The sequence below is a fragment of the Trachurus trachurus genome (genome assembly GCF_905171665.1).
Source record: "Trachurus trachurus genome assembly, chromosome: 13".
NCBI lineage: Eukaryota > Metazoa > Chordata > Actinopteri > Carangiformes > Carangidae > Trachurus > Trachurus trachurus.
The window spans coordinates 27,391,387-27,411,004 of record NC_139892.1 but is presented as its reverse complement, the minus strand read 5'-3'; the positions used below and the strand labels follow the sequence as shown (position 1 = coordinate 27,411,004).

At 40.9% G+C, this 19,618-nt stretch overlaps 1 protein-coding gene across 3 annotated transcripts in view; it reads left to right on the top strand.

Moving 5' to 3' along the window:
* The window catches only part of nbeab (neurobeachin b), a gene marked incomplete at both ends in the record, with an annotated part of 208,339 nt that overhangs the window by 119,216 nt on the left and 69,505 nt on the right, over positions 1-19,618 (top strand). For all 3 annotated transcript variants that reach the window (XM_083984901.1, XM_083984900.1, XM_083984899.1), the window contains 4 exons: positions 2,815-2,876; positions 7,084-7,148; positions 9,175-9,283; positions 11,175-11,341. In XM_083984901.1, coding sequence (XP_083841027.1) covers positions 2,815-2,876; positions 7,084-7,148; positions 9,175-9,283; positions 11,175-11,341 — 403 coding nt within the window. The remainder of the gene's footprint in view (positions 1-2,814; positions 2,877-7,083; positions 7,149-9,174; positions 9,284-11,174; positions 11,342-19,618) is intronic.

The window sequence follows — 19,618 nt, the reverse complement described above, 5'->3', positions numbered from 1 at the left end:
GGCAGCCTCTCACAGTGCTACTTGTGCCTAACCTCAGGGTCTATGCCTGCATGTCTGTGTGCTGCCACTCCACTTCTCTGTCTTGTTTTGGCTTGTACTCACAAGAACACACTGCCACCGCAGCCAGCAGTGTCTGGCATTTATGTGCTTGCAGATACACACTGCGTGGTGTACAGTATCTAGGATTTCTACTCTCAACTTGAAATTAACAAGCTACAGTAAATTACAGTTCTAAGAGCCTGTTATTTTCTCCTGATTTGATATGAGTCTCAGTGGTCTGTGTAGGTAATGACAGCAGAGCCTGTGCCTATGACTTTACTAACCCTAACCCAAAAGAGGATTCAGAGCCATTCCTGAACATAGTTCATTTGTGAACTTTTAATAGTACCCTTTACCTAAGATAGAGTTCCTCTAATAAAAATAAAATCAAACAAATAATAAATATTTAGCCTTGCAAATTTTTTCTTTCTTATTGAGCTGTGACCTTTAGCAGGTTTAATTATACGTAAGTAGGGCTGATATAAACGATTTCTGTCAAAATGAGTGGTCAAATGATTCATTTCAATTCTGTACAGCGATTAAAACAACATTTAAAGTTTACTAATCATTTTTTAAAATATCTCCATTTAGCCAGTGCAGTTACACAGGCTGACAGTTTAGCCTCTGTTTATCATGCATGTATCATACATACAGTACATGTATACATATGAATCTGGATGAGAGTTTGCCATGTACATGTGGCTTATGCCACTCGCACAAGCTCAGGGGAAAGGAATGAAAAATCAGGTAGCACAGCCTTGACAAGTGTGAATATGTCTGTTACCCTTTCACTCAAAGTCTGTCAGCAGACTGACTAAGCTGACAAACCAGAGCTGAGCTGAGAGTGTAACCCCACAAACAAGGTTGTAGATAGACAGCTCGGGCCTCAGCACTCTTCACCAGACATGTTAAACTCTGTCTGGGTCTGTGTGCACCCTGACATGGATTAGAGCACTTTTATCAGACCAAACAAATGCACAGATTTACCACATGGACTTTAAATCTTTAAATTTGTCGTAGTCTTGGTGCATTTGTCCATGTACTTGAACTGATTATGCTGTTTCTCCTTCTCTTTCTCTTTTTTTCCCACTGGCCCCTTCCCAGGCTCACAGTTGAAATACTGTGCTATAGTGCAAAGGCACTCCATTTACGAGTAATTACCAGCCATCCATCACTCCTAAGATTGCCTGGGGTCAAGCCCTCCTGTGCCCCGTGTGCCCCTTCGCCTCACCATATTCCTTCACCCCCATACAGACATGTGGTCACTGCAGCAATTATGTTGAGTGCACCCTGAGCTTTACACTTGGAGTTGGTGTGTTAGGCCTGTGTATGAACACTGCTGCTGTTGTGATGCCTGCCGTCTGCTCCTCGCTGTCCCCTCAGTGGCCCAGCCTGCCGACACATCGCCCCACAATGCCACATTCACCCGTGCCTTAACCCTGCCCTGTTTACAGGAAAGGACTGGCAGGCCATGTTTAAATAGAATGCATTTAGTTTGTCTACAAGCACAAGGCCAGGGTCAGTTGGCCACCTGACTCCTGTGTCAGGCTAGACTGACTTATAGCTCAGCATGTCACTGCTATAACAAGAGGTCAGCTGTGGCACTCTGTACAAGAGGAGGTCACATCCTCTCAGAGCATTTACAATATGCTCCCTCGGACAGTCTCTGTTCATGAATAGAGATGGATGGAGAAGAGGTGACTATACAAGATTCATCCATCCTTTGCTCTGAATATTTACAATATTCTCACAAACCAAACTATGTCCAGTGAATGTCATCTGGCTGTTTTGACTATATAACTGAATTTGAGTGCACATTTGAGTTTCTTAGGTAAACACAGTTGAAAATAGGGGCACAAAGACATTAATAACTCAATATTAATTTAGATATTGCATTGTATGTTATAATATTTTGTCTTTAATTATGGTAACGGGGGTAGTTGCTATAATTTGGACAGATTATGTACTTTTTACTTTGATATAAATATGGTTTTGTGGTGTGGATTAAAATTGAATAGACAGTTTTTCTTCACAGTGAGGGTAGTTTGAGAGCAGTTTGGTCTTTGCTCTGATTGACACCCTGTCATGCATTCAACAATAGCAGCTGTGTGCCACAGTCGTGTACTCCCGCTAGCCTATAATGAGTCCTGGAGAGTTGCTTTCTTTCCTCTACTAATGACTTCACCTTAACGCTTCTTGCCAAGTGCAACAGAAGGAGCTGGAGGTGCAGAATACGAGACCAGTTGTAGCTATTGTTTCCGCAAATGAGCTTTTTCACACCTGCCCTTGTTTCATTAGAGAGTTGTCCGCTTCTACGGCTCACCATCTACAGAATGGAGATGAGGGAAGAAGCTGTGAATGTCTGTGTTCACTTCTGTGAGTTTGTGTGCATGTGTTAAGGCGTGTGTGTGTGTGTGTGTGTGGTGGGGTGCTCACATGCACACGTCTGCATCTGTTCTGCACACATCTATTCTGTGCAGATGCAAATGACTTTTTTGCAGTTTCATGACACGCAATTTGAGAGCACAATTTGGGGGGCCTACTCAGTTGCCTAAAATTTCTTTCATGCCAAACACAATATACAGTAATTTTGTCCAGGTGCCATTCTGTATGTATGTCTTTGTGTTACTGTATACTGTATTTATTTTTCAAGTGTTATCTGGCTCTGATACATAAAAATAAAAAAATATACCCACACATTCTTACATACTGTATAGTACTAACATTTATGGATAATATCTGTTCTTTTCTGTTCATCTGCCCTTGTTGCTGCAGGTCTAGTGTGTATGAAGTCAAGCACCTCAGTCGTGGAGCTGGTCATGTTGCTTTGTTCTCAGGTAAGCTTTTTCTTTCTTTTTCTTTTCATAATTCTCTTTTCCAGGTTATTTGTGTCTTTTTCTTTAGGTCCCATCCTTTTTTCTCTTATCTTTTTCATGTTTCTTTTAGCTGGTTTCTCATCTAGTTTAATAGATACAATACATTGCACAATCACTAATTGAAAATGGTCTGTACAATAGCCCATTTCACTCAGCTCTATAATATATAAAACACACAAATCACACATTGCAGATACTTTGTGAATGTATAAATTAGCTTTTAATACATTGTTAAATTCAGTCTTTTGTCCTAGAACAACTTACAGTATTTTATCTATCATCGCTAAGCTTTTCTTATCTGTGTCCTTTTTTTTTAAAGTTCAAAATGGATGACAACATGCAGCCTCACACAACTCTCTGAGAATCCAGCGATTTTCTCACTACACCCCAGAGCTTTAATCCCCAGCCCTCCTTTAGAGAATGAGCCCCACCTCATGTGATGCTGCTAGTGACTGATCACCTCCGAGCTGACCCTCTGAATCTCTTGTTAAGCCCTTGTTTTAGAGAAGGTCAAAGCCCCGATGTAGCAGTTAGAAGAGAAGATATTTAACATACCTTCTGTCAGCCCATCATTCTTGCATTGGGAGCCCATAAGGAAGCCATTACTTGGTGCCTCTTTGTGGATCCAGACTGCAGGGCCAGAGCCTTGAGGATTGCCACTATATGTGCTCCGTGGTATCCGCAGTCCAAAGCCCTCTTCAGCAGGGAGCTCAACCTGTGTTATATGGAGGCCATTATTCAGGGGCTTTCCTCCAAAAAATGTACATAAATGAGCCAGCCGGTACTGAATTATTGTTGCTCTTTTGAAGGTTTTTGACAGACTCCTTTTTGCGATGCTTTTCTGTCTGTGGAGTCTCTGTGGGAAGTTGCTTTTTCGAGCGCTAGGATTTATTGCAGATGAGAGCGTCAGCATGCTGTTAAGGGGTCTGAGTCCATCCCCCCCTTTACACAGATAGCATTACTGCGGCTCCAGAGGTTCCTGCCATTAGAGGCTCTAGGGATGAAACCCAGGCTGAGATATCGATCAGACAGTAAGGCGTTGAAACTGGACCATATAGCTTGGTGTCCTTCTACAACCTCACAAATAGAGATGCGCCATTGTTTTGTATCCTAACACTGCACCGTCACTAATGACTCTAGTTGTGTTGTCATCTTTTAAGATAATGATGTATTATTGTTGTTATAGATGGATTATTGTTAATCTGTGTCTTCCATATTACTTCTTCCAGTTCACAAAAGTGATGTACACACAGAGTTGGTTAATCTAGTAACTATGATTTTATTTTTGTTTATTGTAAAAGATAATTATGTTACACTACTGTATACAATTAATTCATACTATTTGCGGTGTCGCGTACTTTATTTCTAGATATTTAAAAAAGCACAGCCTCTCAGATGCAGCGTGAGCTTTGGCTGACATCACTATAAAATGCCATCTTCAACATATCCCTCACATATTTCAACATTAATGTCTTAAGACAGCAAGGAGGGCACTTAGCTGACCTTTAGTCCCTCTCTGTTTTGTGACCTGTCAGTTTTATGAATAAATTAGTGCTAATGATCTGCCTTTTCTTATTTATGCATACTAATCACTACAATCACCGTGTGGCTGGCCACGGCTGCAGACACTGTGTGTCTCTCCTCAGCCTGGGCAGCTGAATGAAAAGGTCAAGCAGCTCTGTTTCTTGTAACAGCTTAAACATACAGGGGGGATCTAGAGTGGAGCCACAGAGATTTAGTGATGGAAGGCCTCCAGATGTGGAGAGTAGAACAGAGCAAAGCACAGCAGATAAAAGCAAAGGCTCCCGCGTACTGACAGCCCGGATTGAAACACCAAAAATACTTAGTGCCCTGCTGAATTTCAGGAAGATGAAAGTGGGAGGAGTGAAAATCTTCTCGGGGCCAGCAAGATTTTCTCTGGGATTGGACTTATGGGATTTGAGGTCAACAAAAAGGTGGTGGGCTTTTCAAAGATAGATGGAAGAATGGTACCATTGCCCCAAGTGAACCTACCCAACATTCCCCTGTGTCACGTTAAAGAATTCATCAGCACTTCAGCATTTTGGAACTTTTTTGCAACCTTTTAATAAATTGTTAGCTTTTAGACACAAATGTACGCTATTCTTCAATTTCATTTCTATAAATAACATTTTTCCCAGCATCAGCAGCTGTTTTCAACAAACAATCTCAAGTAACTATATGTAACTATCCAACACATAACGTAGTGTTTGCAAACAGCTCAGGAGAGGATTCTTATCAGGTATTTGTGGAAACTAAACCTAAGATAAAAAGTGAGTGAAAAGTAGCCTTACATTTGCCAGGTTGCCTGAAACAAAAAAAAAGAGTTGTCAGTGTTATAAATAGTCAACTATTAGCTTACAAGTTTGTCGTGGCGTTCTTCTACCCCCAGAAGCCCCAGAACTCAATGAATGCATCACTAAATCCCGTCTTTTCGTATCCAAGCTACTAAACAAACTTCCAATGGCCAGAGGTGCTTCATTTTGGTCATGGTCTGCATTTACATCAGGGATCACATCTCTTTTGTAAGGAGGTGCACGTCAAGCCTAATTCCCTTCAAATGGGTAGCAGAGGACTTTCTCTGCAATCAAAGGCTGCCTCCTCTGGGAGTACTGTTCTCCAGTAAAAAAAAAAAAAAAAAAAAAGGCAAGAAAAAAAGCGAGCCTCTGAAGTGCTATCTCAGCTGTCAACTAGCATACCTCAGACAAGATAGCAAATATGACTCCTTCATGCTATACCTCCACTGACCTGCTGCCATTTTCCTGGCATAGCCCAGATGTCACATCTGCCTTGATTTCCGTATTTATTTTTGTCACATGAGCATGGTGCAAGTGGAACCTCAGAAGACTGCCTGTACATGATCCCTGTCCAAATCAAGAACAGCTTATTCCAGCCAGATACTGTAGCAGTGGAAGGGGGTCATGGGGAACATTTGGAGACCAGATGCTCAGCAGTTTGTCAGCACCATCTCCCTGACTTAACGCATCGTAGGGTCAGACTGTGTAGTCTTGCATGAACCGGTATGTGTCAGGCAAGACAACTGTGTACAAAAACACATGCCCATACATAATAATGTCAATGTCAGTTATTGTGTTACTATACACAACAAGTGCCTCTTATCTTTCTCCAACACTTAGATGAAACAAGCACTGTTTATCATTGTGCTATCAGTATGAACACATATAACAGCTTTCAGTATATCCTGTCTTTTAGGAATTACAATAATATTAACTAACTGCAAATTTTACCTGAATAATCACAATCTAAGGCTCTTATATTGGTGACTAGCCATGAATTGCATATAGACAAGTAGTCCTATGTCTGGAAATCTTTTCTTTAAAATTTCCTCTGTTTTTCCCTCCTCTTTTGAACTGTGGCCTTCTCTGTTTTCTCTTCCATTTGCACCTCAGTGAGGGTACAGGAGAGCTGGATTTCCCACAGTGAAAGGCGCGCTCTCAGACTGCTTTTTAATCATTTCCAGAGCATGTTGTGAGACAGCAAGTGCTGGCACTCTGGCCCAAGGCTCGGATCCCTTCCAGGCGCACACTGCAGGGCTCAGTGAGCCTGCTCAGTAATCTGTCACTGTAAGGGACAGAGGAAATGGCTGTATTTAAGTGAGAGGATATAGTTTCATCCCACAATTACATCTCTCCTGTGTTTACAGATCTTTTCACAGAGGAAGAAAGGATGGTCACACATGTGGTGCAGGATTTCAACTTTTTATAGCCATCACTTTTTTTCCACAAAGGATATGTGAACTACATGCTTTCTTTACCTACTTGAATTACAAGCTATGACATGTAATCTAAATTACAGTTGAAATATGCAATTTGGATGGTGAAATGTGATACATTTCTGAAAGATCTTGTTGCATATTGGATTAAAAGGGTATTTTGATACTGATACTCTGCCATTTCACCTTTTAATGTGCTTTGCAAAACTGTATGAGAGAGTGCTAGCTTTTAGCTTTACTGCTTGATTTGTGGGAAACTGGTCATTCTGACATGATTTTTTCATTAAACCCAGATCTAATATCACTTTTAAGGGTGTAATTATATTCTGTTTTCTTCAGAACTTTTAACCAACTGCTAACAACAAAAAACACATGTCTGCTTTTGTAAGTAATAGATCACAAATTCCTTAATTTCAGGAATGGCAGAACTCCATTCAAAAGAACGCTGGCCTGGCCTTCATTGAGCTAATCAACGAAGGAAGGTAATGTATCCTTTCATTGTTATTCATAAATCACACAGCCAAACAGTTGTTTAGTCATACCCTCTGTTATCAACATGTTTATTTAATTTTTGTTGTCTGCCTGGCAACTACAAAAAAAAGATGTTGGATTAAGTGAAGGGGTGTAGATTAGCTGTAAACCTCTTGCTCTCGTTGGCCGCTCTGATGAGGTTAGGATAAATAAGACTGTGGTGACTAAATGAAGTAAGAATGTGGGCACAACAACACAGTCGGCCGTTCTTATAGTTCGCCTTATTAGAGCTCTATCTCTGCCTGTTTCACTGGACATCCCAGTATCTGTGCTTCACTTTCTGTCTGCTCTCCTCTTCCGTTCGTCTCTGGGTGTGGCCAGACTTTGGGATTTCTGTAGAACAGATCAGGGGCAGCTCAGCCCCCTTGCCCATCTGCTGACCCATCTGCCCAGACCCTCTGTATGCCCAGGCGCTTGTCTCAGCCCAGTCAGGCTTCTGGGCTCCCCCACTGGCCCTGGAACAAAGAGCTTCAGTCAGTAGGGCCACACGGCGCTGTCCAGGGTGCTGGTGACAGATACATAATTTCCCAGTCTTACTCAAGTCTCTGTACACCTGCTCGGCTTAACTAGACAGATCTAGAGGTAGCTAGAGTCTGGTAAATCTGTTTGCCTTACAAGGCGTGGCTGACACAGACATTGTATCTGCTGAATGTGCAACAACACGTACAGCGGGTAGTTGTGCACCGCGTCTCTGTTTTCATGATGCAGCTGCTTCGTTGCTGCCATCAAGCACACTAAATTGCCCTGATTAGATCTTCTCGAGCATCCCTGTGATTTTCATGTCGATGCAGTACAGTGTTGTTTTCTGCATACAGCTCTGTTAGCTCAGTGTCTTGAAGCCCTGAACAGTAAAAGCTACAGACCCCTGACTGGTTTTATGATAAAGACAAAATATATGGTGCTTTGGAGAACTCAACGTAAAATGCTTTGAACACAAATAAAACAAAAAGACTATAAACTATAAATCAGTTTGATACTGTATGATTGGAGATCTTCAGTCTCCAATTCTGTGTTTATTTTCCACAATCAGTAGGCATTGAACTTAAATTATGAACCAAATGATCATTTGGAATGATCACTGATTTTATATGGATTGCAGCCTGCAGTGATATCACTCTCATCTAAGGCTAAGTGTGAATACTTGTTGTTTCCCATGTACAGAATACTAATGCAGAAGTGTAGAAGAAAATCTTGTTTTTTTCCTGTTTCCAAATATCACTTGTCAACTTGGTTTCTCATCTATTCTTGGTTTGAAAACAAAGCTTGGTGTTGTCAGCCTCTTTCTTTGAACAGTAGACGTCTGTCTATTAATGAGCGCTTGTCAACAGTTAAAGAGGCAATAGCAGCTGATGAATGCAGCCTCGGGATTACTGCCTCTCCTTGGGATGGGAGGAAAATTACAATCTGTATCAAGCACTGGAGAGGAACAGGGGCCGCTTTAATTAAAACAAAGCTAGCCTAATGGTGTGTAAAATGGCATGTAATCTACACACAAAAGCCAGGGTGTTTTCAATTATTAAAGATACTAGAATTTAAATGTGAATATGGGTGGAAACCACAGAGTGCTCCAGAGTCAGCCATGTGAGAAGTTATCCACAGCCTGACTTGTCAGCAGTACGGGCACTGGGTTGATGTTCTGGTCAGTGGGAAAGGATGCTCAGTCAATCTGGAGCGTGCCAGACAAGCTTCAATGCTCTAATGACACTCCATTCCCTCCTTAATGCTACAGAGGGATCTGTCACTGACCTGCTGCCTTGCAACATAACACAGACAAATGATACTATTTACTAGTCTGCTCTTTCAACAAGCTGAATGTTGCACCACCCTGACAAGCTATATTTGCCTCAATGCTGCACCTTCCTTAGGAGCGTCATTACAGCAGATTTTAGCCAATAAAAACCAAACCCATTTCATTGTTAATGATTAATCTGTATACGAAACTGTCCACTGCATTTAACTTTGTCTGCAATGTTAAAGGTTGCTCTGCCATGCCATGAAGGACCACATAGTTCGTGTTGCCAACGAAGCTGAATTTATCCTGAACAGACAGCGAGCGGAGGACGTCCACAAGCACGCAGAGTTTGAGGTAGAAGCTTTGCCCTACTTTCTAGCTCCTGAAATTAAATAATGAATGCAAATTAGTCAAACTACTGACAAAATATTGTGAAAAAGAAAGTATAACGACACATCACTGTTTCTCCAAATTCTAACTCCACTATTTGCTGTAAAATGATTTGATCTATTTTCGAATGAAACCTAAATGGCCATTCAACAGTACATTTTCAGTATTCACGTCCCTCTGTGTCTTCATGAAAACTAAATCCTCACCCTTGCACTTCTTATGAAGCAGTGTAATTATTGGTAGCAGAGGGATATGTCAACAAATTTAATTTAGGATTTTGATGAGCCCACCAGCTCAGGGGATAACCTCGTCAGTCTGTATTTTTCCCACCCACATCAAAGCGCCCCTGTTTTAGAAACAAAAGGGGAAGCTATCAAGGTTCATCAAGTTAATATGTGATTGAAATTAGTGTGCAGCCTTTATTTTCTTCTAACTGTCTGCATAGAAAGGAACAAAAGAAAAACTGTGCAAGTCACTTTACAACATGGTTGAGAGAATTAGAGAGAAAATGAAATACAAAATATGAAGCTAAAGAAACTTTGAAAAAAAAATATTGTTTACAGAAACAGTTTGGCTATTGTAGAACATCAGAAGACACACGCACACATGCACACATAAAATCTAATCGCACAAATCTTTACACACACACAAACACACACTTCCGCCACCTCTGTTAGCAGCTTGTACATGGGAGGAGTGATGAGTTTCTTATCTGAGGAAAGCAGCCATCCTCAAACAGCTGCTTGATATACAGTTCTTGAGGATCCTTGACCTGCTAGATAAACTGGAAGAGACGGCTAGATGTGCAATGTCAGGGGAAGGGGGAAGTGTACCTGGCCCCATTCGTTCTGTCTGCCAGCTCCAGACAGCCTACACTTTTCATCTAGCTCTGACGTTACTTTATTACCCACTCTCCAAGATTGAAGATTCACAACGCAGATAAGACATTTTTACAATTAAGTTGGTGTCAGGGCGAAGCATCATATGTTTTAAAGTGATAAATAACATTTGATATTTGTCACAGCGTCACGTGGTAATGCGAGGTGACAAGCAGAGATTGAGTTATCTGCCACGTGAAGAATATGTTGAAGTATAATATCTGACAGAATTCAAATTTGAAGCAGGAAATTCAATTAACTTCCCGCTTCTGTTAGCAAATTAGATTTTGAATATTAGCAAGAGTTCCCCCCAGGTGGCATAGCAAGACAATCTAGAGTTAGATCAGCTCCTCTAGATTACTTTTAGCCACTTAGGGAGTTGCACTGACTTGTGGAAAATGATTTAAAACCAATATCGCCATTTTATCATCCTAACACTTGGATATTTCCAAACATCTATCTGTATCTTTAAATTACCCTGCATATTTACATTTTATACCATTCCTATCAGGCAACAATAACAAAGCTCTTTATAGTGTAGCTTTGTAAACCTTGACATTTGATAGTCTTTGTGGATCTATTAGACTATTTTCCCTTCGCCTCTAATAGCACCATCCACATCCTCCTAGCAGGGAGCCTCATCTGTCCGCAGTGAGGGAATGGGCTGCCTTCATGCGCTTGCCATGATTTACTACACTCCTCCAAGGGAGCAGAAATATATCTCTCAGCTGTCCACTAATATCTTTATGCACTCAAGTGTGTTGAATGAAGCCATAACATTCTTCAGTGTGACAAATGCTCCATTAGAGGGTATATACTATTGTAGCTTTATTCAAGTAAAACATTCTCAAATGCTATTAGCACAATATCACATATCGCTCTTGGCAGTGGACTCTGTGCCTAAAGCCATTAATATACAATGAGGTTCACACTATGTTTTTCTTCTTTCCTCGGTCCAAACGTCTATCTGAAATTAGTCCAACTGTGCCCAGTATGCTGCCGATAGAAAAGAAGAAGAGAAGATGTGCGACCACCTGATCAGCGCCGCTAAACACAGAGACCATGTGACAGCCAATCAGTTAAAGCAGAAAATCGTCAACATCCTCACCAACAAGCACGGCGCCTGGGGGGAGCTGGCTCAAAGGTAAGCTCTTACACTTGGACAGACATGCAGTACAGTATAAGGAGCAGGTTCAAACTAACATGGACCACACTAGGTCTTTAACGTGAACCTCGGGTCCAACCTATGGGGACAAAAGTTACCTGTTCACAAAACTCTGCAGTGATGGACTAGGCCACCAGTTAATGTCATTTTCCCAGGATCCGATAGGGTCAGCGATCAGGTCAGCAAACGCAATTACAGTGTGGAGTGGCTTAATCCCCCGGGGACAGCTGATTGGCCAGTGGTCCGACATGCTGGGGTGGAAGAAGGGGGTTGGGGTGTTTCTGCAGTGTTGTCCAGGCATTCATTGACCCCCTCAGTAACACAGACCAGCACCTGGTGTTAGTTGCAGACTTCCCCACGGGCCCTGTTAAAATAACCGCTGGCTCTCCTGCTCTGCCTCCCACCTCTCACCCTCGTCCACATGGTCCCACAGATATGACTGGAAGTGTTACAACAGACTGCTAGTTTTGCCATTCATCTTTTGTTACAGATATAACAGCACATGCAATTGTTAGAAAGTCAAAACTGTGAAGCTTCAGTTTGTGCTTGCAGATGAAGCTGTAATGGGATTAAGGATTAAAAAAAAAAAAAAAAAGTCACCATGACTGGGTGCAGATGAGATGCTGAAATGAACAGGAAAATAAAATAAAAACAAACAAAACCCAGCAGCATCCACCCAAACATTCATCCAAGTACTTTTGTTAATCACACTGTGAGTTGTATTCTGCAAGAGACTTTAGAGAAAGTCTGCGTCTTGATACATCACACCACTGCTGATTTGCCAAAATAAATTTCGTCTTTTTGCTGGAACAGTAGCCTCGGTTGTTATTAAATTCTAAAAACGTGGTGCAGATGTTCAGTCATGTTCGCTGAAACTGAGTCTTTCTCATCTAAACCCATGTTTACCATTGTCCAAAATATTCTAGCTGCTGTAATTAGTTTTTACGGCTGTATTTCATGTCTTTAACTTGTAGTAACATTGAGAGAGTTTCCACACAAATCAGCAGATGTCTGTAGCAGCCACATTTGGTTTTCTTATTCATGGAAGATTATGCTGCATGTCTTTTTACTTTTACATGATATCAGATGTGTGTTTATCGCCATTAATTACTGTGTCCTTTTCATGTTTTTAAGAGGCCATTACTTTGTTTTGATTAATTTCAGAACTACTACAGAGAATCAGAACCTATGAATGTTTAGTAAATAACAAAATGTTGTCTGAGACTGAAAAGTTAACAGTGTTCAAGTAGAGATTTTCATTTTCTGACTGAACCTTAGCAGCATGACAAAATCTATTGGATTGAATTCTGGGCTCTTGTTCAAATATTTATAGAGCCCCTCTCAGAGGCAAAGCATTTGCATTGAAACAAAAGGTTATTGAGCGTGGGTGCATTGTAAATGATACCGCAAAACTTCCAACAAATTCAAATTTAATGGTAACCTGCTGGTGAAGAAAAATGATGCAATATGCTCACAAGCTCAAGGCAGTGTTGCAGTTCAACAGCTTAGTCTTATTCACTGCTACATTAACTTTCCCATTTATGCTGCTCTTGTAAAATATAAAGCCCTCAAGCAATTTGAGGTGGCTGTCTGTTATATGTGTGTGTGTGCATGTGTGCGCACGTGTGTTTGCATTATTGTGTCTATGTATGTGTGTGTGTGTGAGTGAGAGAGAGAGAGAGAGTGTGTGTGAGAGACTTGTTAATGTTTGTTTTCACCCTCATGCACAGAAATTGCTTTTGCCTTTTACTCCTAAGTTCTGCCTGGAGACATGCCAAAGGATATTTATCATAAATGAAGAATACATTATAAACAAAATTATTCTTAGGCAGCTGGGAGACGGAAACTAGTATAACTTATACTGTATGTTTATATATTTTTTTTCATCTTCTAGTGTGTGTTTGCAACAGTGCTCATTAAATGGCTATAACCACCTGGTCTGCCATCAGATGTGTCCGTTTCTGTCTGAATTACAGACATCTGCAGGTTATCTGTGTCTCTGAGGGCCACTCTGTTTTGAGCTGTTGTTCTCTTTGTGGCAAATAGTGGATGAAATAGTGTTGCAGCGCACACAACAACAGCCAACAATGAGGAAATAATCTGTGCAAGGCTCAAAAACAGCTGCTCTGCAGTCATGTGATCTGAGTGAAGAATAAGCAGATCAGACCCTATGGTGGCCTGTAGGATCATACTATATGCTTGCTTGATGATGAATGTCCCCCTGTATAGAGTCAGCATAGGAAAATCAATACTCCTCAAATTGAAACAGTATAGGGTTGTATTGATCCGCTGTGCTAAATCAAAACGAGGAGGCTTTGATACATCTCTCCAGGACAGCTCCCTGCCCAGTAATGACACACTATCAATTTTCGCTTTACACTGATAAATCAAGTTGAAAATTGGATGTCAGAGTTTTTTCTAGGGAGAGAGTGATTTTCCGTGCCCTCTGGTCCCCTCTGCTGTTGACCTCTGAACCATGCCAGTGGATTATAAAGTTCAGGCTCGTCTAAAGTGAAAGTAGATGTCAAGAAGAGGCTGATAAATTCGTTCAAGAATAATGTCTAGCACTTTTGCGGCAAAGGACCACCTAACTGTGGCGATACTATAAATTCTCTCGCATTTTACCGCACTGTGACACTACAAGGACTTGCTGAAAGAGTGAATTAAGCAGAAAATGTTGGTTTCACACGACAAAACTCCTCAAATAATTGAATGATTTAAATTTGCTCACCAACCTATTGTTGTTTTTACCAATTATCTTTTCTTTTTTTTTTTTTTTTTTACAATGTTTCCTAAATGTAGGATTATCTTAAAAACAAATCATTTTACATCAGCCCCAGCACAGACTGTTCACTATTTGTAACATGTATACCCTGTGGAGCTAATAAAGTCATACAGTACACAAGTAAACAGGCTCTCTTACACACTATGGACACTCTAACTTCGGTATTCACACTGTGAACTTCAGTGAATCTCTCTTGTGTCATTTTCTACCATTCATCCACCAGCGATCCGCAGGTACTAATTGTTTCGACACTACCAGCCTAAGAGAAATGTAAAAGGGGCTGAAGGAGACAAACCTCCCTTTGTTCCCATGCGGACGTCCATGTTCACATCAGCAGCATCAGTGACAGCTGACGGAGGAGCCTCCACTGGCCCCCACAGCAGACCTTAACCTTACCTGACTAGTCTATTGATTGTCAACATTTCTTCTGTATAATTACTTTTTTGTAGCAGGGAGGAGAAAGGAAAATGGCGGCACATATTGATCCGTGGCAAGGTGGTGAAACAGCCGTTTCCCTTGACTAACAGTGAGTTTCATCTCTCACACGTGATGAATGGTAACAATCTGCCCGTGGATAATAACTTTGTGATGGAATGAGCCTTTTTACTCACGATGTGCCTCGAGTATTTGGTCTCGCCTGAAAGGGTTATCAATTCTAATAGAAGTCCACTAGTGCAAAGGGGGGGCATCTGTATATGGCCTTACAGCCTCAGAGGGTTCAAGGTCTGATGACCCCTCTGGGGCAGAAAAGAAAGGCCAAGGTCTCTGGTTGATCCAGACAGTATAAACAAAAACCAGCCTAGTAGAATATCAGATGTATTTCAAACATATTGTTCTTTCTGACATCCAGAGGACTACGATGTGTATCTTTTTTGGTTTCTGTGTCAATGCAGTTTCATTTTTCACAAGAGAGGCTTCAATAAAATGCAGTCCACTGATACAGCTTGCAAGTGCTGATGATTTTTTTTTTTTTTTTACTATTATTATTATTATTTATTTATTTAGTTTTTATTTAAAGCATGGTGCTGCTTTGTTCTTGTGAGCTGATTTTCTCTCAGCTAGCACTTGTTCTTGACCTACACCAGGCTTTATTCCCTTGAGCTGCTTTTAACCTTGCACACTGCGCTAATTATCTCTGGAAAAAGGCCCATTCACACAATCATCAATTTCACAGGGTGTTGAAATTGAGCAGGGCATTGCCTGACTGTGCCCCATTTCCGATGAAAGATGGGCATCCACAAATTCTCGCCGTCCAGGGGAGATCACCTCCAGTACAGTAGAGTGCCGCATCCCCCGGCTGATCGCGTACGTCTGTCTTCATTACACCAGATGACCTGGAGTTAATCTTGTTGCTGCTGTGTAGTTTCCCTTTTGTCTTTGTCCAATAACCATTCCTCAATGTGGCTCTTCTCTATCTCTCAATCTACAAAAGGAATGTCATATCCAGTAACTGAAAGCATTTGGATCCTAGCTCGGTGTCCTCATGTCTGCAACAGTGTTGAGTGTAGTGATGATAAGAAATGGGGGAATTAAGGAGATGAAAGTCTTGTGTACCATTTGCAGCCCTCTGTGATAATCTGATCATGATGTTGGCTATACAGTCAGTTAACACTCGCCGTTTGACAGATGCATGATCAAACTTGATGTGTTTTTATAGAGGAAATTACTGTGTATTTTTTTTCTTAGTTTATAGGTTACTTTGAAAGCAGTGGGTTGAAAAAATACTGATCACCATATGGTTGCCAGTCACCACTTTTTGATACAGTGTCTTCTTTTTTTTTTTGGGGGGGGGGGGGTTGTTTTTTGATCTAGCAGCAGTATATGGAAGAATGTGGCGTAAAAATGCTTACCAAAAAGAACGCACTGGTTGACAGACAATGTTTTTGCATTTCCTTGCTTTGGTTTGTAGTGTCTGCCAGCTGCCTGATGGTTTTCATGACGTGTGGAATCCCTGTCATTACACATCCACAATCATATCTGGTTGTCATTTTAGACTGAAAGACTGAATCCAATGAAACGATCATATTTGGTCAATAAGAGTTTTTTTAATATATATATATATTTCTGGGCTGAATGTGGTGCTTGAATTTCCTGTATAATTCTGTTTGGGCAGCCAGATGTTCCTCCAGGTAGCTGAAATGGACAGTGTCGTTTGTTTATTGCACTTCCTAGTCAGGTTTGAATCCATTTTATTTATTTTAATTTTTCATTTGTATTTTTTTTTTCATGTCGGCTTTTAGGTAGAGCAATATTTGCATCTCAAACAAATTCCTCATGGACTTTGTGACTCACAGTCAGAGCCTATTAGGACAACAGAGGACGAAAGAAAAGACTGCTTGTCTTCAGAGTTACTCCAAGTGACGTGTGTTCAGTGTCCCAGTGTGTGTGTGTGTGATAGAAACCAGTCGCTGCGCCTCTGAATAGAATTGTCACTGATTACTGGTATTTATTATAATTACCCCCTACTCATGTCACCAATGGAAGCTTTTAAAAGGAGTATAATGGTGTTTTATTGAATCAGTATGTCCCTGTCCTTCCTCCCATCCTCCTCCCACAAATCTCCTCTGAGCATAGATAGAATAAAAAGGAAACCTTTAACCATGAGATCCACATCTTCCTGCAGACCATCCCTACTCATTTTTAATGAGCCATTCTGCTTTCACTGACTTAAAAAACATCAAGTGAATTATTGGATTAGATTCATGAAATAATTTTTTATTAATTTGATCTCAATTGTATAAAAATAATTTTATTTCATTTGCAGAGATGATATTTTAAGGGAATTGTGCTAATTGAAGTGAGTATGGAGCCCTCTGGAGTAGCTGATCTTTAAATATTTTACGTGTGTTGTTTGTTTTCATTTGTCTGTGTTTTTTTTAGCTCTCAGAAATTTCAGATCTCAAACAAGCACCTTAAACCAGGTAAAGGCAGGTAAAGTTTACCCTTTTATTCAAACACCAAAACCATTCTCCGAAGAATCAGATAAAATAGCGTCTCTGCTGCCCTGATATACCAGTAGCACTAAGAATATATCACTCTCTAATCCAATATGAGCCCTTGTCAGCTGTCAAAAGTATCTCTCTTTTCTAGAATGATGTTATAGTTTCCTCTCCGTTATCATTCCTTTTATTTTTTCTTTCCCTCCCCATCTTATTTTGAATTATTCCTGTCAGCTTTCTCTTTGCTTTTACAAACAAAACACATTCCCTGTAGACTGGGGTGATCTGGCACCTCAAAAACCTCAACACTGGCTCCTCGAGGAAAGATGTGCTTTAAATACCTATTTGAAAGAGAAGAGAATAGATGATCGTCTTTTTACACATTTATCCTACTGCACTTAGCAAGTCTGGAAGTGTCCATAAATAATGGTGCTCCTGTTTCCTGTAGGTTATCAGTGCTGGAAAATTAGCTTTTAAAATGCGGTTTGAAATCCATTTGGGTGATTGATGGGTGACGGCACTAATAAATTTTGCCAGTTTCTAGGAGGCCGGCTCACAGCCATTCTTTATGGTTGTCATGAAGCCAGACACATTTGATGCGGAAAATAAGGAGGTCTCCGAAAACTCTGCTTAATAAAGAATGCTATTGGATGGACAATTTGTTGTTGTTAGACAGACAATGCAGGCAGCCGGCTTTCTATTAATGATCCTGAGGAGGGATGTGGGTTTCATCACCTATACTGAAAATTTATTGTCTGCAGCCTTGAAAATGTAGGTCGATTGTTAGCTTCTGGAGTCTATTAAATGGCACAAATGTATACCATTAAATGTCTTGCTTGTTCCTCAATTCCATGCTTTGAAGACATGGATGAGCTGTTTGGTGGCTCAGCGCCACCTCAGAAATCCCTTGTTTGAGAGCTCACTAGCTCTAAGCTGTGAGTCTATGTCAGGACTGTAACACTCCCGTGGACTTTTTGGACCACCCTCAGCAAGGCGGTTCTTTTAGCATGGCACTTTGGGGCAGTCCAAATCTGGTCTAGCATTTACCACTAGTCTAAAATATCACAGGTCCTACTCAAACAGCAGAATACCACATTCAAACTGAAACCATCTGCACCCGACGAAACGAAGGGAAGAGACATCAAAACGTTGGCGTCCAACTCATTAATCAGTCATTGTAACTGGAGGACTTCGTTTGTTGTACATTTGTTTGCTGTTAAAGACAAATTAAGATATTTTTAGCCGAAGCTAAAGTTGGACTCAAATGAGCATTCTTAACCAGACCAAACAAAATGCATCAAATGCAGTTAATACTGTTACAACAGAATCTTCAAAGTGGCAGATTTATCCCCCACCGGCATCTGCTGTCTATTTGCACTGAGAATTAGGGGACATAATCTTCGGCTGTAATCGCCCAGTTGCCTACAGTGGATTTACATTTTTCACACTGTGTAATCTTGCGTTTACAATATCATTTACGTGGGTTTCTCCTTTCCACCCACTGACATCTCTCTTTTCCTCAGTTAAGCTTTGAGGGAGATTGACAGGGGACAAGCTCAAGGCGTTAAGGCTTGGTTTGCATACAGCAGCTCATGATGCTGTGTGCATACAGTGTGCACACACACACACACACACACACACGCACACACACACACACACACACACACACACACACACACACACACACACACACACACACACACACACACACTCTCTGTTTTGATTGATACTTAACTGAAACTGAGCTCTTGTTGCTGTCAGAGCCCAGCTAAGTCTCCTGAGCCTCTTGATTTCTGACATTTGTAGATATTATATTCACGGAGCAAGGAGGCTGTATTTTGTGATGTGATCCCCTGTAACACTTTAATCTTTTTAGACTGCTTCAATACTGTGGCAGGGGAAGGGGGCAGAAACCATACAATGAAGGCTGCCTGCCAAGGCCTCACCGTATCCTACACGCACTGAAACATCTCTAGTTGGATTTGGACACAGAACCAGATCTGGGGCTTTGTTTGGAGCTTTAAATGGCCGTTTGGAATTTCTACCTGTAATATGGACGTGAAGATAACAATTTAGATAAAAGCCTAAGGAGTTGTGTTTTACTACACCATGTACCTCGTGTTTGTGTAATAACAGCAGCAAAACTTTTTGCTCTCCACTGGTACTGTAGCTGCTGAAGCTCAAGAAAATCAAGGGGAATGAGCAATGCCATGTTTCTTCATATTGGCTGGAAATGTAATAAAAATGAACCTCATGCCAGGCTGATGTAATCACCTCTTACCTTACTGTCAGCCACGCACCAACTATTTGAATGATCACTATTTTTATGTATTATCTTCCCAGTTAAGAGTAAATTAAAGCAAGATTCTCCTTTTGCTGCATTTCCCTCTGAAGGAAACATAAAGGCTTTGAAATAGCTCCAGCTAGTGCACAGTTGGAACAAGCAGCACTTAGTAACCTAATGCTAGTCCTGGTGCTTAATGGTTTGCATTAGCTGCAAGCAATAAAATTATCCCAGGTCCTCACTAATGT